This window comes from Opisthocomus hoazin, chromosome 11 (genome assembly GCF_030867145.1).
Source record: "Opisthocomus hoazin isolate bOpiHoa1 chromosome 11, bOpiHoa1.hap1, whole genome shotgun sequence".
Lineage (NCBI taxonomy): Eukaryota > Metazoa > Chordata > Aves > Opisthocomiformes > Opisthocomidae > Opisthocomus > Opisthocomus hoazin.
Window position 1 is genome coordinate 21875497 of NC_134424.1, and position 22976 is coordinate 21898472.

The 22976-nt window shown below is 48.5% G+C and overlaps 1 protein-coding gene across 6 annotated transcripts in view; it reads left to right on the plus strand.

The window, feature by feature from the left end:
* FGD3 (FYVE, RhoGEF and PH domain containing 3) overlaps window positions 1–22976 on the plus strand; it is a 113714-nt gene that overhangs the window by 34084 nt on the left and 56654 nt on the right. For 3 of the 6 annotated variants that reach the window (XR_012765238.1, XM_075432644.1, XM_075432647.1), the window contains exon 1: window positions 18792–18855. The exons of 2 other annotated variants lie outside the window; for them this stretch is intronic. Coding sequence is in view for 2 of the 4 variants with exons in the window: in XM_075432644.1 (XP_075288759.1) it covers window positions 18834–18855 (22 nt within the window). In the remaining 2 variants the exon portion in view is untranslated. Of the gene's footprint in view, window positions 1–17655; window positions 18036–18791; window positions 18856–22976 lie in introns of those variants that run through there. One more of the 6 variants, XM_075432648.1, reaches the window with a different exon arrangement.

Genomic DNA, 22976 nt, shown 5'->3' on the forward strand with positions numbered 1-22976 from the left:
AGCTGGTTTTAACCTGGGCTACATTTATTGAGGGATTATCCAAAATGCCATGGTCTGAGAAGGTGGGAAGATGAAATTGTGTTTAATTTTACATCTAAAGGTGACTTTGTTTTTAAGAAGAAGGAAAAGTATCAGGTTTTGGGCAGTTCTTTTGATACTGCTGATTCCCAGGGAAAGTATTTTGTTGCAGAACAAGAGGTTTCTATGTTTTTTCCCATGGTATTAGGCAAAAATAATTGAGATGCAGTGATTCTGCTTAGTGGGCAGTTGAATTGCTTTAAACCACATGATTCCCAGGGCTCTGCAGAGCGCAGGACCTGTCAGAATAGCTGCCTTATCTGTTGTACCACGGCAGGAGACGTCTTGGAGCCCAGCTCCACTTTCTGCTGGCTGTGGTCTCGCTGGGTTCCACCCAAACCTCAGCCTGCTTTCACACCACTGCCCCATCCATGGGATGAGCTGAATCAATTCAGGGTTGGGTCAGTTTGTTGACTTGGCAAAAACCTTCTGACTGAGAACAATACAGTGTCTGTGGTTGGGGGAGCAGGGCAGGAGGACTCCTTCAGCTGGAGGAGGTTAAAACTGCGCCGTTGGTCCCACCGTCTGTAGCTCGTGCCTGTGTGGCATCCTGTCCGTTAGCACAGGATTTGCCATTTGTTGCTGCTGTTGGACGTTTGGTCTGGTTTGTTAAAATGTCCTTTTTTGGAAACGTTGCCATGAGAAGCAGAATGAGTGGCAGCTGGCATGGAGTTGAAGTCCTGGCATGGAAATAGATAGGACACGCAGAGGGCGAACAGAGCTCCCGGGCTAATCCTGCGAGGTGCGGAGTTCCCCTTCCCAAGGCGCTGCCCAGTGCTCTCGCGTTCCCCCTGGGCAGCCTGGGTGGCTTCAGGGCTGGGCCCTTCAAGAGTTAAATGTGCAGAAGTACTAATGAGTGAGTATTTAGGTCATGGAGGAGGGAGGCTGGAGGGAGACTGAACATTGCTGACAGCTGGTGGCTTTCGTGTTGGTAGTAGGCTGGAGAATCGCTTCTGTCTGGCACTGACACTGGATTCGGAGTTTCTAATTGTACTTTCTGTTGCGTCTGCGTTCTTAGTTGCGTTTCTGTTGCTTTGCCAGAGGTGAGGGGTGCAATGGGGCTCTCAATGGGCTTTCGAGAACCATTACTTGTCTCTTCCATCGTGTCCTACAGCCCCCGTCAGAGCTGGCTTCCTAACATTAGTAGATGTTTTGAAGATTAACAGCAGGTAATTTGCTATCTTTTCTGAGGCAATGTTTACAAAATTCAGTGTCTTACTGACTTTCTGTAGGGCTCTGACCCAGAAACCGCTTCTTCACCAGATGGGTGGTCCCGGCTTTGGAAGCTGTGGGTGCGCGTTGTGACTGTAGTCCTGCGAGCAGTCTCCCCAGGAGCCACGGGATTACTCACGCGCCTGGCCGTGTCCACGTTCAGGCTTGAAAAACTTTGAATTTCACATGCTGGGTAAGGTCTGCAGGAGTCAGGTCTGGCCTGTGGTGTCGTCTCCCTGCTCTGGGCCAGACGCACGCTAGAAGCTCGGTCTGACCCTGCTTACCTCCAGCTCTGCCAGTGCGAAGCAGTTCTTCTCCGGGAGACGTTCGTCCGAGCACAGCCACCCCGATACGGCTGGGAGAGAAGAGAACTTGGATTAGCACAGGGTTTTTAATAGTGTGGTGAGAAGGGCTTGGGTGTCAGTGGTTTGTAGAGGAATCCACTGAATAAAGCTTGCTGAAAATGCCACGTTAATAGGACTTCTTTTCTTTTATGGTTAGTGTCTGTACCTACATGGGAGAAGTAGGGTGGGGATGAGTAAGGGACGCTGAAACTCTCCCTGCTGTCGCAGGAAAGTGACCCTGTTTGGAAAGGGCGAGGTTCAGTTCTGTAGATCGGTTTATGTCATGCCTTTGGTCATGGTGCTAGAGTTTGTGAATTGTCGTTCAGTGACAAGAACTCTGGGAATGAGTTTGTTTTATCAATGGACCGGGTGTTTCTGGTTTGTTTCTTGTCTGCTGCAGGAGGGGATTATCTGTATTTTGGAAGGAATTGGGTTTTTGTGCTTGGCACTGTTGGGAATTGCTCAAACTACGCTATGATCTTCAATGTTGATAGGAAATGAAAAGCAGCTTTAATATAGGTATAAACCCTGGGTAGCCCCCACACCCCCTGCACTCATAATTAGGAAAGTAACTTTAAAATGTCAGGGAAAGACAGGCGAACATTCTCATTAATATTGTATTTTCTCCTGGTTTCTTATATTTCCAGGGAAGTGGAATTACATGCTTTTTTTAAACTTTAAGGTCAAAACAGGTAGCATATACTTTGCTGCGTACAATGGAACTGTCAAGTCTTCCTACTTTCCCAGTAATTTTGTTTGGCAGTGATTTTTAGCATGGGTAGATCAAGGCCGGGGCATTGCTGCCAAGATTAAACGGCGGCATCTTTGCAATTGAGAAGTCGAAATGTTCACAAAATTCAAATGTAGCTGTATCTAGTGCTCTTGAAACAAAGAGCTTTCAGAGAATATCTGTGGCCTTGATTTGAAAGATTGGTCTGTCTTTTACAGGAAAAGAAGCCATTTCTGCCATGTGCATTTTCTAAGCAGCAGTCTCTTCTGCCTGTTCTGAGCAGGGTATTCTGACGGCAACGTTTCATTAACTTTTTTCTATTATTTTTCAAAAAGTAGAATCTGACAGTCTGGTGCCCTGAAGCGTTCAGTTAACAGCAAATGATAATCCTCATTTATTCCTGCACTTGTCGCATGTCGAGTGCCCGAAGTACAGCGGTTTGGATGAATGTTCGTTTTTGTGCTGAGGCAGGGTGAGAGAAGACTAAGAGAATATTTCAAAGCAGGGAAAATCCTGGGTTTTTTTCTTCATCCTTATGTACTTGGAAACCAACTAAAGAGCGCTCTCAAATAGTATGTGGATCTGTTTATTAAATGAACGTGAAATGGGCTTATTTCTAAGCTACTTAATTAAATCCAGGGGGAACATGCAAGTTTTTGAGGCTACACATTTGCTGCCAGTTTGACGCATGCGCAGAGAGAAGGGATGAACGCTGTGGGGTCGGGCAGCAATGTGGGACACTGGGTGGTTTGGGAGGAGTGCTAGCAGGTAAGTGATTGGGAGAAAGTTGTCTTGACCTTAAAAAAAAAATACATATATATTTAAAAAGATCAGAAGAAAAGCATTGAAGAAAATGAAGCTATGCATATTGGGAACTTTCTACAGACAGATTTTCTGCTTGAAATAGTGGTGTCCAACATTTGGTTTATGTATTGGCTCAGTTAATGAATGGAGTGAACAGAGGAAAACTGGTATGTGCTCTCTTCGTTGACTTCAGCTTCATTTAAAAATATTTTTTGCTAGATCGTGTTGTCTCCATGATGGTTTTAAGGAATTCTTCAGAATAACCGATTGAGAGCCTACGTTTAAAGTGGGTAAGGTTTTCATCCTTGCATAATTTATATCGTATGTATGGATCAAAACCCACTGTTCCATGGACAAAAAGATAGTTGTGCTGTGCAAATGAAGAGTTGTCCTGCTGAAAGCAATGGCAGCTGCCCTCCTACCCCCGTTCCCATAACCTGTGGTGTGTGCCCGTGTGGGGTGTTGGGAGCTCAGCTGAGGAAAGCGGAGAAAGGGGAAGCGAGGACCAAGAACACAAGCTGAACATCTCACCGACCTATCAACGTGGTATTCAGCGGTGAGGCAAAAAGAAGACAGGGTGAGAGAATCATTCCTCTGATGGATGTGGACAGATCCATTGCTACAAGTAAAGTAGCTCCCAGTGATACTGCAAATTATAATTAGGAGAAGAAATAGAAGCGTATTCAGTATGTGAAATGCGGCAGGTGTGACCATCGGTTCTCTTTAATGTGGAGGAGGTTTGCCACCAACAAAAGGAGTCTCGGACAGGACCTGCAGTAGTTGAAATGTTTTTCCACCAGCAGGTCTAGCTGGTAGTTATTGCAGGGCTACCGGCTGCGAACAGCAAGACTGCGTTAGCCCGAAGCGGGTTCCGTGCTGGCACGTCTGCCGAGCTTATGGGTTAAAATTTTGACAAGGGAAGTGAAAGCGTAGGAAGAATTCAGATGTGTCTTTTGGAGAGATGAGTTAAAAATACCTTTGCCATGGGTTTAGTTGTAATAATAATGCGAATTAGACTGATATGAGTGAGTGGACTAATGATAGCAACCTAAGGATACCAGATTTCATACAGTTTCATTAAGCCCTGGGCAATCTAGTGCCCTTCATAATGAGTTTTCCACCCGAGTACTTACTCTTTCTGAGCACAGCTATGCGTGATGTGGGCAACTGGGTTTTGCAAATCAGTACTGTTGTTTCATGCAATGATAAAATATTGCTTGCTTGTTTATCCTTCACCGATCATACCACTATGAATACTTTCTTTGGTGGTATAGGTTACGTGCCTTTCAAGCTTGGTAATGACATTGTCTTCACTGTGTGGTGGAATTTAAGCCGTTGTCCACCCGGTGAGGACTGGTGTCTGCTGATGAATGGCTGCATTCTCTGGTGCTCAAACTCGCTCCAGTTCATCTGTGAAGAATTGGATTTTGGATGTTAATTATCCAGACAAATCAGCAATTGGCTTAAAGCATTGTTAAGGACAAAGCGAAGAATAAATAGCTTCTGCAGAATATGGCATTGTGAATGGCGCTGATCCTATCTGCTGCAATTTGTCTGCCTTTGAAAGCATGGTGCAGAAAGAGGAGCATGGCTTTTGGAGATAATTACCCATAGCGAATATGAATACTAGCCTGTTTCTTCCTTGCTATTAAAATACAAAAGAAAAAACTGTCATGTGCTTCTGTAAAAATAAACAAACAAACCCACGCTAATTAAAACTTGGCCTGAATCCTGCAGTCCTCAGAAGGGTCACTGATGTCAGTGTTTGTGTTCGTGGTTTTGTGCTGTACGGGAAGGGCTGGCGAGGTGCTCAGACCTGTGCTGAAGTGAGCTGCGTGGTGGAACAAGTTTGGGAGTCGATTCGTGTCGGACTGGGGGGATGGCTGGCTGTAGGCCTGTGTGCACACACAGTGTTTAAGCTGGGGTTAACAACGGCAGTGAGCCCCGCACGGGGATTTGTTCTGATGGTGAGAGAGGAGGTGAGTGCGCGTACAAAGTGGGGGTTTGACCTGAGAAATGCCACGCTGTGCTGCTGCGTGCCGAGTGAAGGCGCGTTTTCTACCGTAACGACAACTTCGAAAGTTTACTCATCCAAGAAATGCGTGTGAATGGTCGTGCGACACGTGCAGCATCTTGAAACCTATTTCACCATTACCCTTTACGGTGCGATAGCCGAAGATTAGGGCCCGGATTATTGTGGGATGCCTGTCTGCCAAGCCGCCTTGCTGCCCATGTTGTCTTGCACTATCTGATCTGCTCCCTTGTCCGAGTACCTACACAGTAAAGTGGATTTAGAAATAGCGAAGCGTTGATTCTCTTTGATTGTGGATGAGTGCTGCTTATGGCAGTTCGATTTTTGCTTCATGAGGCTTCGCTCTGTCAAGTTCTTAAAAGAAATTCTCGTTTTTATTGGAAATTAGAGCATTTGAAAAATCTCCAGGAGTGATTTCCATCCCTCCCTCCCAATTTTAACCTCGGAGTCAAGTGAGAAAAGAGGATTAAATGCAGCTTCTGCAGTGCAAGGTACAGAATCCTTTTGTGCTGTAAGACCTTGGATCTCTTCTCAGGCAGCCGGAAAATGTGAATTGCAGCAGTTACGGGACCAGTACTGGCCTTTGATACGCTCCTATTGAAGTTTGTGGGTTTGGGGGGGTTGTGTTATGTGAGGTTTGGTTTTTTTTTCCCTGTTCTTTTTCATTTGTCCTAAATTAAGGAAAGCGCTAAACCAAAATAAGAATTTCAACCTTTTCAGAATCCGGGAATGCAACGGTTTGCAATCAAATCATGGCAGAACAGTAAGGTACCATCTATCAGCTCAGATCCTGAGTGGTTAACGTGTCAGCTCTTAGCCTGCCCCAATTTTGAGACAAAATGTGTCAGTCTGAGGTTTCTTTTTCCCTGTGATCACACAGGCGGTGACGGCAGGCCTTCTGAGGAGGCAGTAATTTGCTGAGCTGCAGTAACGAGGGGTGCCGAGTTCACCCGAGTTCCGCCTGGAGCCGGCGTCGGAGGGCGAAGGCAGGCGGTTGCTTTTCTTGGGCTGAAAGGTTTACAGGCATTTCTTCCCATTGCCAACTTGTGCAGCACTGGTTGCTGATAACTGTCTTGTGATGCAGTGTTGGGTGGAATATGGATTTGTACATAATGAAAATTGAATGAAAAAATTACGATACCTGGTACCACACCGGGGTGACTGCATCTCTGTGAAATGGTGCAAAGTGCCACCCACGGGCAAATTAAAATGCTGATTTCTATAACCTCTTGCGGAGGAAAATAAAGGCCGTCAAGGAAGGTGAAACAGGAGCAGAGTATTTCAGTGTGTTGCTGGTGCTTCCCTACTCATGCCCCTCTCTTGGTCACCTGTTGACCTGCCTTCTCCTCAGTCTGATCGCCGGTTACACCTTGCAGTTATTCACTGTTTGACAGGGTGGCTCTCATCGTAGTGTCTGAGTGTTTCCAGGGCATCATCTCCTTATTCCAGAGAGTTCCCAGCTTTGTGGGCTCCTTCCTGCATCAAACAAGGAAAAATTAGACATGGGGGGAAAAAATGACCTGCGGTTCAAGCTCGAATAAATGTCTAGACCTGTTCACTCCAGATTCTCCCTGCCGTTCCCACTGACCCCAGGTCCCTGGGAGGAACACATGGCCGAGTGATGGACCTGGGCTTCCCTCCCCAGCACAGCCCAAGCGCTGTGTGTGGCACCGTGAGTCAGACGAGGGGGGAAGAAGGATCCTGGCTGGGTCCTCTGTGCTGGCTGCTGCACGGGTGCCAAGGGACGGGTTGCACGGTGGGCGTAGTCTGGTCGGGATGGCTCCCAAAGGCTTCTGCGAGTGCTGCTCCTATGGATTTGGTCTGTCCCGGGTAGGGTTTGGGTCCCAAGAGCAGGGCTTTCTGGGCTTTTATCTGTCTGTGAAATGTGACTGAGCATCTGTGGCGTGACGTTAATAATGATGGTAATGAGGGGCTTGCAGCGTGGTGTATTTCCCGGGGAGAGCAGAGACTCCTGCCCCACCGTTCCCGGTCCCTGGTGCCCGGGTGGTGGTGAATCTCGACAGATTTGTTTGGATCCTCTTTGAACGCCACAACTACTTGCTTTGGCAGCCTCTGCCACTTCGTATGCAGTCGTTACGCATCCCGCAGTCTGTCTTCCAGGTGATTTTTTTTTTTTTTTTATGTTTAAAAATGATTTTTTTTTTTTCCTAATGCGAAAGCCCAGCAATTTCAATTTAATGTTATCATCTGTATTTCCAACAGATTGCTGAGTGGATTGGAATTTTATGCTGTTAAATGTAATTGCAATTGAAGTTCTATGTTCAGAGAAACTAAGGGATTGTTATGGCTCTAGCTTTTACATTTGTGATTCTGAAAATGTTTTGAAATAAAATATATCTTACTGTATAGAAGAATGAGGAACTCCGGCTTATAATACAGCTTAGAATAGGTGATAAATTGAATTCTAGCTGATATGAAGAAGTTTGTATAGCTTTCATGGCTAGAATGAGTTACTTGATGTAACTGTAATCTAACCATTCTAATTCCGACAGCAGATGAGATCATGAACTGAAATATTTGGGGAACACCTCTGGTTGGGGCACTTCTTTTGAAAACTGTGCTCTGGCACTGCAGTAGTATTTAATGGTTTTAAATGACATGTGCGCAATTTTGAGATCACTAAAACGTGCAGTGGGTCTCCACTAAATTAAACTTGTCAATGCAATCGGAACCGCTCATTAACACACTTCATGTTTGTTACACTTCAGCCAGTCACGCTTTGCTTTGATCAATGCATCTCCTGGGTTCAGGAGGTGGAAGGTTCATGTAGGATTCCTCAGCTGTACCTCTTTCCTTTCTCTTAACATAAAGCTCTTGCAAGGCACGTTGCCTTTTTGTGCGTCTGAGACTCCAAAACGGGCTGCTCTGTGGGGAGGAAGAGGTGTCCCTGCAGTCAAAGGATGGTTGTCCTGGATGCCTGGTGAGGAGCAGAAGGCTCTACGAGTTGCGTTCCTGTATCTATCCAGGCAGAGAAGGTGCAACACGGTGAGAAAGAAGAAATCCGCTCTGATCAGTGACCAGAAAATCGGAGAAATTAACTGGAATTTTTCCCATTTGTCTCTAGTTTTGTTCTGGTGGTCCTGCCAGCAACCATGCATCTTGCAGCGAGCAAAATGTGAGATTTTTCCTGATCATTAGTGCAAATGAGCTTTTAAGTTAAAAACCACCTCTAAGCAATTATTTTGCTTGACAGTTCTGATTTTTCCGCGGCCGCAGTCCGTAGTAAAACCCGACCAGAGTTTTTCCATTGTGAGAGCCCAGCTTCAGCGGAGGGAGCCGGGAGATCCGGGCTGGTCGCTGCGGGTGCCTCGGCCGGGGCGGGAGGGACCCCGGGCAGCACAGCGTCGCGACGGCCGAGGGGAGCGGGGCGAGCTGGGCTGCGTACGCTGGCAGCGCCTCGGCTTCGCCCCCGAAATCCCCGCGCTGCGGTCTCCCAGCCGGGGCTTCTCTGCAGGGAACCGTCACTCCCGAACGGGGAGGTGGGCAGGCGCGGCGAGGGCGTGAGTGCCAGATTTGGATATGGGGGGGTCACCCCTGAGCTCTGAGCAGCTTCCAGTTTGCCTCAGTTTATCTATGAGAGGGATCACGTGGCTGAAGGCGCCTGCTGAGCACTAACTTTGGTGCTGATCGTGGCGTGTTTTGGGGGGGTTGCCCATTGTACACCAAAGCACAGCTCTCATGCCGTGGGTCGGGGGGGGTTCGCGCCGGCGAGGGGCGTTGGGTTGGCCACTTGTGAAGTGGGGCAAGGGGGGCTGGAGCGAGCATCGGGGCGTCATCAGACGTTACTGCCCTGCTTGCATGCCTGTGCTTTGTCTTTTTTTTTGTTTTTGGAAGGGCTTTTGGAGTGTTTGCTGACGCTGAGCAGTGTGTGCCAAGGAAGCAGAAAGAGTATTATGGAATTTAGAGATGTACTGATATTACTGTTTTATTGTTTAATGGTTGGTGCTAGCTCAGGTCCTCGCTTTAGGTGTAAGAGGTGTCTCATTCATCTCCTTGTGATGTGGCTTTGGCAGCAGTTAAGGCTGGCTGAAGCCAATATGCGATAATAGATCTGAAAAAAACTCAACTCAAAAATCGTTTATCCATAACCCGTTCCAAGGAACAGATGCAGTTGTGATGATATAAATGAATTATGCTTTCACTGTCCATGATTGTAAGAGCTCGGAGTTACAAATTCATTGCAAGAGTCATTCATTATCTGAAATAATCTTGTAATGATCTTTTTTTTACTGTTTTTCTTTAGCAATGAAAACGCTTTGCATTTTTATTAATAGCTTCTAAATTCCTATAATTACTTTTCAAGTCCCTCCATTATTTCCAGTCATCTTTTCTCCTTAATAATGCAGCTTTGCCAGCAAGCATACGTTGTATGCATTAAGTATTTTCCATCAATAAAAGGACAATATGGAATAAAGATGCAGAAATTTAATGAAAACCAGTAATTATGGGAACGGTGACTGGTGTACAGTAAATACTACTTTTTGCAATATAATTTTAAACACAAATATTCAGATATGTCCTATGCAAATAATGTGGTTTATCATTCTCCTTCTTGGCTAGACGTTTATATTTGAAAATGCTAGCTGCCAGGTACATTTCATGTGATGACAGACCAAACTCTTTGTTTATTTCAGGACTGAAAGCTTATCACCTAAGCACGAGAAAATGTATACTATTTTCAAGGTATTAATTTGAATACATATTTTAGGTTAATGACCTGATTCTGAAACTGTTACCTGTTCATGTTCATCTTAAGCTTCAGATTTGTTCAAAATGTCTTTAAAATCATTACTGGCAGAGTTGTAATGCAGTTTTGAGATGAAGTATGATTTGTTTTTACTTCAGAATGAAGATTTGGCAGTCAGTCGCAGGGATTTTATTGCTTGTGATTTATAACTGTTGTCCCGAGTAATCACCCAGGTGCTTATAAAATAACCTTGTTTTCACATCTTGTAGTTACTGATTTGATGAAAGTGCAATTACAGATAATAGGAGAGATGAAATGGTTGCTACAGATACAATAAATTAACGGGAGTTTTGTTGGGAAAACTCATCATAGTTGCTTTTACCACAGCTGTTTTCTGTAGTCCGTGCTACAGGCCTTTGAGCCGGTGTTCCTTTCTTTGGAGCTTGCCAGGCTGGAATAAATATAAAGGACGCTTTATACTATCCTGCGCCTGCCCGGGGATCCAAAATACTGGAGCCGGTTCAGTGGTTTTCAGTCTCTTCCAATTTATTTGTCCTTGCATTGTGTCCGTGGAACACCTTTAACCTTTTCAGGTTCTTTTTCTTCCTCTCGCTTTGGTCCTTAGAGACTGTGGCTCACAGAGGGAAGCAGCGTTGGTCTGGGCTGAGGAGATGGTGGTGCGAGGGAAACGGTGCTTTGCTCCCAGCTCCTCCGTCTGCAGAGTGCAGGAGGTGCTGGCGTGTCCCCTCCAGGTTGGAGGTGGCTTGGAGCTTGGCGTTGGGAGCACCCGGTGTGAAGCACCCAGTGTGAAGCACCCAGTGTGAAGCACCTGCGGACAACCTGGCGGGCTTGTATCTGCTGCGGGAGGCTCTGGTGGAAGCAGCGTGCGGAGCTGGAGGCTGCGTAGGTGGTGGTGAGGGCCGTGTTCTCTCCTTAGCTGAGAAACCAGCATGGACCTTTGGTCATCGTTGTGGGCTGCCCACAGTCCCCAAGAAGCGGTGCCTCTGCCGGCTGGACCTCTGAGGTGGCTTTCAGTGGCCAGGTGGGATTGCTTTGTTGGAAGTGCAGGCATGAGGGAGCTGCGCAGAAAGAACTGAGGACGCTTTTGCTTTTGGCCTCTCAGTGCTGTACAGGCTTTTAAAGGCTTCTCTAAACTGGGGTTACCGTTGGGGCCCACTGAGGCCAGCAGTGTGCTGGTAGGCAGCAGAGGGCTCGCCCCTCTCCAGTTCCTGCCCATGGTCAACCTCATCAGAGAGGAATAAACTGTTTGCTTCCGGCTCCTTTTCTCAATGAAGTGCTTCTTTATTGGGAAAGAACGATGTAGATTGCTGTTTCATTACATTTGTATGAAATGAAAAAAAATATTACAGATGTCGTACTGCTACATGTCTGTCGATCCTTGGAGACAGTCAAGCCAGGTCCTGAGCAACCTGCTCTGCGTGACCCTGCTTTGAGCAGAGGGGTTGGACTGGGCAATCTCCAGACGCCCCTTCCAGCCTCAAAGACTCTGTGGCTTGGTCATTTGCTGTAAGGGCAGTAAACTTCGAGTAGGGAGTTACCAAGCAGCACTAAGAGCTGAAGTAGGTTCTCTTTGAATGATGATTGTGAGCTACTGGAAATGCTCTGCTGTGAAATTGTTCTGTATTTTGCAGTGTGCAGCTCTGCCAACAAATTAGTGTATCAGTGTAAAAATCCTCACGATGTTTTTCAACAGTAAAGTTGAATTTTCTTAACTTCTGTAGTATGGAGTGACAGCACGTTGAGGCAGCACAGAAAAACTAGTCCTCCCCTACCAAGCTCAATTCCACAGCAAAAAAGCTGAGCTCAGTGTTAGCTACTTCTATGTGGTATCTAAATATGATAGAATAGATCCCCATCCCTGTAAACATTCACTGGGGCTCTGAGCACCCTGAGCCAGGTGAAGCCATCCCTGCTCACTGCAGGGGGGTTGGGCTAGATGGCCTCTGAAGGTCCCTTCCCACCCAAAGCATTCTGTGATTCTAAATAGGCTTTTAAATGAGCACAGGCTAATTGTATGTTTACTAAAACTAATAAAACAATTAAAGATTAAAAAAGAAAAGCTGTTGGTTGGGACGCTGTTGGAGATGCGTTGTACTGTCATTAAAACGTAAGCGAAGGATAATTTTTGCTCTCCTTATTGGTTAAATGAGAGTTTACTCATTGTGGTGGCTGCCATTAAGAAGACTCAGAAGCACGTCAACTGAGCAGTGTGAGAGTCTCACGTGGTGCTTTTGGCTCTAGCAAAAACATCTAGGAAGCGTCTAGTAAAAGGAGAAATGAAGCACCTGAAGCCTTTTTGAGGACACAGTTTTAAATGAAGGCTGGAATCGTGCCTATAGGGACCAGAGTCTGGCTGTTTCTCGCCTTTGTGTGAAGCAGGCTTTTAAATCACGGGAAGGTGGGCAGCGTAATGCTTTTTCCTCTTTTTCCTCTCTCCCCCCCTCCCAGCATATAAACAATTCTGGGAATCGCAGGTCTGCTGTCTTCCTCTTTGTTCTCGGGAGACAATCCCCAGGACAGTGAATCGCCCAGATGCAGGTAATCTGAAAGGGGCAAGCTGAAGTGGCTTTGGCTGGGATAATTTGTTTGTGTCTAACCGGTATAAAATCTCTCTAGGTTTTTACAGTAATGGATTGCTCCGGTGTTACGATTCCTGTGTTAAAGCAGTGCAGATGTGAAGTCCCAGGAGTGTTATTAGCTTGAAATATGCTCTTTGATTTGCATAATCAGCGTAATTATAAATCGGGACTCTTTCATCATAATGAAAGACCTGTTACCTGTCAAGGCAAAAATAAAAAAAAAAGAGCAGCAAGCTCTGTGCTCGTCTAAGAGGAAGGTCTCGGGAACGCTGAGTGGTGGTTCTGCCTGCAGCCCTTCGTCGGGGTCCAGCGCGTGCGGCTTCTCGGAGGAGAGGCCGTGGTGCAGGCATCTGGCATCGGCGAGGGCTCTGGGGTCGTCAGGTAGGCAGAATGATGGCTCGAACTTAGGCAACCCGTGGTGAAAACGCCCTGATGGCTGCAGCTGCGTGCGGCGCTTCGCCCTCCGTAGCCTGGCAGCGGATACCGGAGGACACTGTGTGTGGGGATCAGAGATGGGTTGGTATGGGCTGTTCCCTTTGGGGATGGTCCCTGGGTGAGCATCCTTGTGTTGTGCGAGAATCTCCGGCTGAAGCTGGAGACCAGAGCTAAACGGAGTTAATGACCAGGAGCAGATGGGATGAGGAGCCAGTTTGAACTGTGAAGGGGGCGAGGGAGGGAAGGGCGAGTTGAAACACGGCTGCTGCGCGGCAGGACGACGCGGCGGAGGTATGCGGGACTCAGGCTGGGAGTCAGGGAAGTGCCCCTTCAGCTTGTCACCTTGCTGCAACGGGAAGCGTGGTGGTAAAAGTAGGGTGAGAAATGCTTGTCTATCAAGAATACTTCCTTACAGAGTGGTCTAGTCTATGCCAGGTGCTTACCTTAATTTTTTTCTCCAGGCGCGTTGTCTGCCCCATGCTATAAAACACTGCTAATATTTTTGTGGTAAGAAATCAGGAATAAATTAGGGAGAAGGGGGCATTATCCTCCATCTTCAGTGAATCTTTTTGCCAAAGAGAAAAACAAGGCAAACTAAGGTTTTATGAGTTAATGAATTCTGAGTTTTGTTGTAATGAAATATATGAATGAAAACCCTGTTCTCCCCGCCTCTTCTAAATTAGCTGCCTGCAACAACTTAAGCTGGACTTTTGATATCTGGACCTTGCCTGCTGCAGAAATGAGGTCTGAAACCTAGTGCTGAAGTTAAACAAGTAGCTTTGCACTTCAGAACGCAAAAAAGACAACAAGGATTCTGTGCACCGAAGAGGTGAGCCTGGCTGCTGTGCTCTTCTCGCCTGCCTTGCTGTCGCAGAGGAACGTCGTGTGACAGCCCTGCTCGATGGCCGAGTCTCCCGTGGATGCGCCGTGAGCAGGGTTGCTGGCAGGGCTTTTGTCACCAGCGATGCCGGGCTGGCTGACGTCTGCCCCAGGCTGCTTCTGCGTTACTTTGTCGCTCTTCATGCCGCAGTCTTCATGCGTCCTGTAACCTGCTTGCCTTACTAGGCGGAAGAGTCTCGGGGGTTTTTTCTTCTACCTTTGATCTCGGTGTCACAGAAAGTTATTGTGTTTATTATTTTAGCCGAGAGTAATTCAGTTATGCCATTTGGGGGGGAGAAGTCAGCTAAATGCTTCCTCCAGAAGAATGAGTTTTATGTAGCCTATCCGTTTTGCTTTGTTAAATCATAAATCATAAATCATGTGCCTATATGAAAAGCAGGCTGGGTGTAAATTTTGAGAAAACAATATCTAAATTCAAGAGTTGACTTACCTGTGAATAGTCTCCAACACTAGAGCGAGAGATCAAACATGGTTATTTTAAATTGGAAATCTATTTCCTGCGTCCCTTGCATGAAGGTCACTTGAGGCTTGAAATTATATTGCCCGATTTTGGGACCGGGTCTGGTGAGACGTGTCCAAGTCCTGCGATGTGCTGAAAATGCTGCTGCACCGGAAAGGTTACCGGCGGGTGCGTGTGTCGGAGTCAGCTGTGGAGATGAAAGCTGAGGGCAGACTGGTGTTCTCCAGAGGGGTACAAAATAGAAGTGAAATAATTAAATAGGAATTACTTTGGTACAGGCTTGTCACAAAAGAGTGAGGAAGAGCGGATAGCGCAGGGAAGCACGCGTTTCAGCGTTGGCGTTGTTCAGGTCATCGGCTGTGTAGTGCATTGCCGTAACTCAGATGGCAGCGATACAGGCACAGGGACAGAAAACAGATCTAGAAATTAAAATACTGGAGATAAGCCACAGAAGAGAACACACGTGACTGCTTCAAAAAAGCGCCCAAACCCCCCAAAATCCATCAGCCCCCACCTAAACTCCAGCAGAGTTTAAATTAAATGCATTTAGGAGTTTGTCAGCCAAGAGATAATCACGTGTGGATTTTTCCGCTCTCGGGACTGGCATCTATCGGGTGCGTGGGTGGTGGCAGTGCACGGTTCGGGGCTGCGTCCCCGGGACGAGGTGGGGTGAGGCTGGGCACCGTGCCCGGGGCTCCCGCCTGGGCCAGCTGGTGCCTTGCTGCGGGCAGGTTTCGGTGCGAGCCCGGCGCGCGGGGCGTCCTCCATGTCCCTGCGGGTCTCGGCAGAGGGCTCGGTTTGGTGGCACGAGACGACAGCTTTTCCCTTTCTCGTGCCGCCGATAACCTCGGGAGGTGAAGGTAAGCGATCGCTGGCTGCGCTGCCGCATCCTCTTTCGTACAGGAAAAGAAAATATTTTTGTTCCGGGGCGTTAACGTGCCTATTGTTAGTCCTGTCGGAGAACGTATTCTGTAGTGCTTTATTTTGGTTTCTTTCTCGTTTTCCTGTTAAGCGAGCGTGTTTTTATTCTGTTCTTGGTGTAGTTTTTCTGGTCACAACTTCCACTCCTACAGCCCCCTTGGAATTGCTGGGGTCAGGAGGGGTCCTTGCTCCCGTTCAGCTGCTGGTTTTTTCCCTTATTTTCAGCGAGAATTGACTTGGCAGCCTGCTACAAAATAGTAATAGAGTAATAAATATCACTTTTGTGCTAGAGAAAAACAATCTTCCATTCCGTTAATGCTAGATTCAGGTTTTTTTGTCCTGGAAAGCAGTTCAAATTTTCTCTGTCGGTGGCGGGTTGAGTTGATGCTGTGTCACACCTCAGCAGATATTCCCATTCCCACTTTGGTGGGAGCGTGGAAGATCGGAATGGTCTTCTAAGAGTCCTTGCTTTGTGCTGCCTGTGGGTGGGTTGGTGGCTGGTTGTACTCAGAGCAGCCCAAAAAGCCTGAAACTGGAAGTGAGTGCCTGCCTGGGTTTTTGTCTGGCTTTTTTCCTTGTGCCGGTGTGAGGCTGGCCGTACTGACTTTCTGGCAGCAGGATTTCTAAGATGTTTCCGTTTCATGCTCACGTTTCTGCCTTTTCTTTACCTTGTCGCATAACACGTACAAAGATTGCAGCAGGAATTTGGTTTACACACCTATGTTGAGTAGTGCTGTAGTACAGAATTAGGTGTGAGGCTCCTCATTTCTGTCGCTCAGAGATCTTCTCCTGACTGTTGTACACTATGTAAATGTATATAAACTATATACATAGATATAAATGTAGAACAAACATTTAAGAATCGCTCTTATAGCCAATTTTTAATAGCAGTTGCCAGCTAAGCCATGCCTGAGGGAGAAGCCCGAGTGACCAAGCTGCAGCAGCCAGCCGTCCTGGGAGGTGGAGAGCCCGCGCTGACGCCCGCCGTCCTGCCTGCTGTGTGGCACTAACAATGCCAGCAGTGTCTTTTGCTGGACAAGTGTGGGTCTGGGCGGTGAGGATTTTTTAACTTAAAACACACAGGACAGAAAATGAGGACTCTGTTGTAATGCTCTGTCCCAGCAGCGTTGAGTGGGACGAGAAGTGTGCTTTATGGTTGTCAGGAAAGGGCTGATGAAAAGCCAGTTCTTTAAATGAAATTAAATCAGATTAAAAGAATCATTAAAATTCGGTAATGATTTCTTTGAAGCAGTTCTGGAGTGATCCCTGGCTGCGTGATCACGTGTGAAATGTCCCAGAGGCAGAGGAGGGTTTGAGTTCTGTTGCACAGGCTCCTGGATTAGATGTTGTTTTGGGGGGGGTGATAAAAACAAGATGGTAACGAGAGATACAGAGATGGCAATGAAGTGCGCAGGTAAAAACAGAGAAGTGCTGGAGAGAGTTATTAATCCACAGTGAGGTCTCAGTCCCCTCTGAAGATGGTAGTGAAGTGGTCGGTGGTAAGGAAACATCCTTAATTTCAGGGAAAGCTGTGTAGCTGCCTGCGTTTGCGGCTCCCCGGCGTGAGCGTGCGATGCGGCTGTGCGCGGGGAGCTCGCTGCGGGGAGCGATGCTCGGCGGAGCGACCGGCCTGCGGGACGGGTTTCGAGAAGAACAGAAAAAGTCAGAGCTGAAAACAAATTTCTCAAGAATATGCGATTCAGATGGTGAGCTGTACGGTGTGTACCGGTGCCGGTAAAGCACAGCCTTGAATTATTTGGATTAGCATGCAGGAAACTTGATTTAAAAGAATCTGAGGAGGTTAAAGGTGGGAAATCTTGATGCAAGTTTATGGAGAACACTGTGGCAGTGATGTTCAATAGTGGCCTGTTGGGACACTATAGAAATGTCTGCTAAAGAAAACGTCCTCACCTAGGGCATTTAAAAATAGTCAGAACAGGATAAAAGTACACCAAATCCCCAAATCCCAGCATTGTGGGGCTGGGGAAGCCGCTGGTCCTTCTTGTGCTTTGTATGCACAGTTTTTGTTTGTTTTATCTATTTGGGTCTTTCTGTCAAAAATCCTCTTTATTTTCTGATGTATTTCTGCGTTGTTGTAAGCGCGTTAAACTGGATTTGCCCAATTTCTCGCGGCGCTCCCCAGACTGAGCGGCTCGGCGTGGTTTGCAAGCTTTGTGCTCTGCTCGTCGGGACGCGGACCCGCAGCCCCGCTGCGACTCCCGGGGACGGCGCCTGCCCTGAAGTGGAGCGCGTCATTCGGAGATGGTACAGTTTGTTCCTTCCCCTGCCGCTTCCCGGGGCCGGGTTCTGCTGGGGGAGCAGGAGGAGGGGGAGAAGCAGCGTCTCAAATTTTCAGGGCTTTTGGTGGAAGTCTTTTAACCAGCTCCATCCCGTGCCTGCCGGGTTGCGTTTCTTGCCGCTTCTGCGGGCTGTTTCGTGGCAGACCTGGCGCCTTTACCTGCAGAGAGCGGTTTAGACGCCCCGATGCAGCCCTGCTGGGAAGGTGCAGCGTGGTCGCACTGGGGCCCTGCGTTCCCCAGGGACGCTGCGAAGTGGTTGGAGAGTTTGAGTGCTGAGAACTGGGATTGCTTTGACGTTTCCGTGGCGTATCACTGCTGTTGCTGACAGTGCTTCTGTTAGGACTGAGCTGTATCTGAGCAGAAAGCTTTTTGAAGAGATCTAGCTTTTACTTCTTTGCTACTTCAGAAAGATTCAGGCTTCTGAACCATCCACATCCTACGTATTGCTTCTCAGACGCGTGTGAAACTTAAAACCGAGGAGGGTTTTTCTGCCGACTCGCAGCAGTCTCCGGTGAGTTCTGCTTAGCAAAGCTCCTCGGCTGGCGCTTGCCACGTTTGTGTTCTCTGAGTCACCCAGCCGCGCTGGCGGTGGGACGCGGGACGGGGGGTCGGTCCCTGGGAGCCTGGCGTTCTAAGGCATGGAGCCAGAGCCGCAGCAGGAGCTGGTCTCCCCTGGTTTTGGTTCTCCTGTATTCTGAGCAAGTGAGAAAAAATGTGGGGGTCTCTGCTTGAGCACAAGTAAGTGATCCGCATCTCTTTTGGTGTAGAATTGCAGTCCATGGCAGATTCTCGCTTGCTTTCCAACATAATGTTTTCTTGGCTGTTTCTGAAAGCTGACGGTGAGGACTTTGCTGTCACTGTTTGTACTGAGGGTGACGTTCTGGGCTGCCAGAAAACGAGGTGCTCCTGTGAAACAACGGCTGTCAGTGTCACTGAGCTGGCCTTGGTGCAGCCCCAGCGCACGCTGCTTCCCCCCTGCCAGGGGCTCCTGGGGGCCACAGGCAGGAGGAAGGTGGGAGTGTGTAAGTGTGGTTGGGGAGAAAGCTGGAGTTCAGGAATCAGCGTACGAGTGAGAAGAAGGCTGTGCCCAGTGGCAGGGTGGGAAAGGCTGTGCTCCCTCCCGCTCCGCAGGGGAGGGCCAGGAGCGGGTCTAGTGCGGGGCGACGCGTGGAGTTGGAGAGCGGAGGAGAGCACGGGCTCTGGAGCTGCTGGTCGTGGAGCGCTCTGCGGACGGTGTTGGGCGCTTTGTACCTGATTGCAGCAGGCAGGATAACGTTGTGCTGTTACTAGAGCCGACACCATGAAATAAATGTCGTTGCGGTGCGTGGCAGGTGAGGCTCTCGACACCGGGTTCTCCGACAGCGTAGTGAGTGCTGTGGCTTCTTTAGAGACGTCTGTGCCGAGCTGTGTCTGTGACACGGGCTGAGCATGAAGGGCAGAGCATGATACCACTCGCCAGATTCCTGCTGACACAAGGAAGACATCATCAGCACCTTTAATTTGTGCCGGACTTCCTCTTAGCAGGTGGGGTTTTTTGTTCATATACATAGATCAGCTCTGCCCTTGAAGCTCTTTGCTTTCTAGCAGTAGGTTTCTGCCTTAAGAGCAGCCTCTACTGCCTGAAAGGCTTTGATAAGGAGGAAGGAATGAAGAGAGAGAACTTCACTGTCAGTGACAGGGTTAGGGGACGCCCAAGTGGATGTTTCCGTTGGGAACACGGGGGTGCTTGCACTGGGCGTAATGAACCCTGTTACCGGAGGCTGGAGGTGCATGGTGCGTGCTCAGTCCGTAGCCAGACTTTGGGACGAGCTCGGTTCCTGTTAAGATGTCTGTTGTGCAGGCTGGGCAAGGAATAGCTTTCGAAATAGCTCTGCATGTTAGCAGCTGAGGGTTTCCTTGCGGTTATCTTAAAATCTCGTCAGTTCGGGGCACATGTTTAGGTGTCCAGACTCCTGTTAGCGGCAGAAATGTCTCTCCTGTAAATTCTAGTTCATGTATCTTTGTGCATTCTCCTGCATACGGGTTTTTAATCAGACTGGTGGTGGTTGCTTATCAATTTGATGTGCGTGATGCATATTATGAAACAGCATTAGAAATGGAGACACCATGGCCGGATGCATTTCTGGATGCAACAGCCAGTTGCCATCTGGAATAGTTTCACTTTTAGATGCTTAAAGAAAGATTAGAGAATTGTAGGGTCTTCACAGCGTCACAGAATGTTCGGGGCTGGAAGGGACCTCTGTGGGTCACCCAGCCCAGCCCCCTGCCGAAGCAGGGTCACCCACAGCAGGCTGCACAGCACCGCGTCCAGGCGGGTCTGGAATGTCTCCAGAGAAGGAGACTCCACAGCCTCCCTGGGCAGCCTGGGCCAGGGCTCCATCACCCTCAGAGGGAAGAAGTTCTTCCTTGTGTTCAGCTGGAGCTTCCTGTGCTTCAGTTTGTGCCCATTGCCCCTTGTCCTGTCGCTGGGCACCACTGAAAAGAGCTTGGCCCCATCCTCCTGACACCCACCCTTCAGATATTTATAAGCATTTCTAAGATCCCCTCTCAGCCTTCTCTTCTCCAGGCTGAACAAGCCCAGCTCCCTCAGCCTCTCCTCGTAGGAGAGATGCTCCAGTCCCCTCCTCATCTTCGTAGCCCTGCGCTGGACTCTCTCCAGTAGCTCCTCATCTTTCTTGAACTGGGGAGCCCAGAACTGGACAGAGTACTCCAGATGGGGCCTCACCAGGGCAGAGTAGAGGTGGAGGAGAACCTCCCTCGACCTGCTGGCCACACTCTTCTTCCCACGCTTAGAGTTGGACCTGATGGGTCACGTTACGCTAAGTTGCCTGTTGAAGCTGCTGACTTCACTGGTGTTGCAGAGAGCCCAAATCAGCAAAGAATGAGGAAACTGGAGGCTCCCAGAGCTTGTTCAACTTGTGGGCGACAGCAGTGATGGCAGGAGTAGGAAGGCCCTTCCAGTGGTCACCGAGACCGTTCTCTCTTCCCTGGAGGTGGCAGGGAAGGCTGCCCCGAGGAGAAGCTCCTGGGGGTCCCAGGCACAGGCCCCTGGGCGAAGCCTCCCCTGACCAGGCACCCGAAGCCGCGCTCCTCGTTCGGGATGGATGGCGAAATCCCCCAGTGGTGCTAATTCCCGGCGCAAGCAGACTTCTGAAGTAGGGGGTGTTTGTCGGTGCCTTTCCAGCGTGTCTCGTCTGTAGAGCCGCTTGCTGTTAGTCCAGCGTTGGTCGTCCCTGTTCCTCCTCGCACGGTCGCCGTGCCTCGGGGGTGCGGGAGGCGGAGTGCCTGGCCAGGTGTGGGCTGGCTTCGTTCCAGTGGAACACTGCAAAACCGCTTCCTCTGAAAGAGGGCTGGGGGAGAAGTCCTGCTGGGGATCCACACCCGTAGGATGTGCCACACCAGTAGCTTGTCGTCGCGTTTCTGGTTCTTGCTGCTGTCTAGCGCAGGCCTCCAAGACATTTTTGATTTTAAACTGGGGTTATTTTTGAAACGCTGCTGGCTGGGAGCGAGGTGCCAAGCGCAAGCTCTGAATCTGGCTGGGGCGCTGGGAGAACGGCCTGAGATCTGGGGTTCAGCCTCTGCGTTCAGCTGGTCTCTTCACTGCTCCACTCCGTGGAGCACCCAAAATCCTTAGATTTTGTCTTAGTCTGATAGAAAAATATATCATAGCCTTCGAGTTTGCCACAGCATCTAAGAGAAATTTTTCAAAAATACAGTGCAGACAGCTTAGTGAGGATAAGGGGAGAGACTTGAGAAGGTCCTCCATGCCACGAAGGAGTTTCCTGGTGGCGTTGGATTCTGTCAGAAGTTATCTTTCCATTTTACTGAAAATATAAATTGTACATTGTCTCAGGCATTTTCAGAAGTTTCGTTTAAGTTTTACCTCTGTAGGAGCCTTAAATACATATTCTTTTATTAATATAATGCAAAAAATGATCTCTGGAAAGCATCATCTTTGTCCTTTTCTGCTTGGATTGGCTTTGAACAGAGAAATTGTCGGCAGCGTTGTTCCTGTGAGTAGAAGTACAACAGGCTGTGAGGTGCTGGAGCTCAAATACGCTGGAGGCGCAAGGACCGCGGGGCAGAGCCGAGTCCTGCAGCGGAGTTCTGCACGCGTGGAAGTGCGGTCTCGGGAGGGTTTGCACCGTCCAGCGCGGGTCCGGAGAGCGGAGAGGAGGCGGTTGCTGCGTGGGGTGTGGGGGTCCCGCCGGAAGCGTCGGGCAGAGCCACGGGCGTTGTGGCAGTGGTGACCCGGGCCACGCCTGGGTCTTGTGCGTGGTGTCCCTCTCGTTCTCCGTTCCCTGGAGCACGCTCGGCAGACGGTGGGTTTTACTTTCAGAAAGTCCCATGTGAAACAATCCAGTAAATGTTGTTTTCACAGATCATTTTATAGCACTTGAAAAAATACGTAGGGAAAGTGGATTTTTGTCTTGTGTGCGAAAAGCAGCCCTTAGGGGCCACATCAGAGATGAATAGAGAGAACCACCTTGGCTTCAATTAAATAAAAAAGAATGAAAGCCACTTCTGTGGTTTCACCCGTGCATATTTTTCTTGATTTAGGGCCAGCACTACATTTGGTGTTTAAGATGCTTTTGGCTTTCAGAGTTCCTCTTCTTTCCAGCTAGTTACCAGTTTTATTTTCGGCGTTGTGCCCAGTTGCTCTTCAGACGTACCATCAATAAATGCATGGGTTAAGCGTGGGCAGGAGGTGAACAGTGATACATTTTCAGCACTAACCTATGTATGCAATAGACAAGATGCTATAAAATACTGTATTTGTAGAGGACAGTGGATTATTTTTTTTTTTTTAAATACCAGGTCTTGTTTAATGGGAAGCAGCATAAGGCTTTCCTAAGTATTTACTCTGCAAATGCCTCTCGGCACAAGTTGTAGAGCATTCAGAGCCAAGTTCAGAGCTTCTTTTGGACAAGGTGGACACGTGTGTTGGGTAATTACCAATGGAGGAGCTTGTGCCTTGATTGTTTGACAGGATTATGCAGTAGAAGAGAAAAATTTATATGTGGGTTTATAAAATAAGGATCAAAGCACCCTACTTTTCATGAATGTAAGCAGGTGGTAAGAGCTTTTAGCCTAGACAGAAGTGCCTGGTGGTGCCACACACTTGAAAGCAAGCAAGTTGCCACTAGCCCTTACGTTTATCAGTGCGAAAGAAAGGTGGTCAGACCTGCTTTCACAGCGGTGAATCTCAGTAGGAAAGAAAAAAGAATTGGGATTTAGCTCCTTTTAAACCTTTACATAACGATGCGAACGGGACAGTCCCTTTTTCCTCTGCAGCCTGCTGTAGGTGACCCTGCTTCAGCAGTGGGTTGGACTAGATGACCCACAGAGGTCCCTGCCAACCCCGACCATTCTGTGATTCTGTGATTTTTGCGGCAGTGGTTGAAGAGGAACCGGGGGTGCTTGGGGCAGCCGGACCCTTACCCCAGGTCGG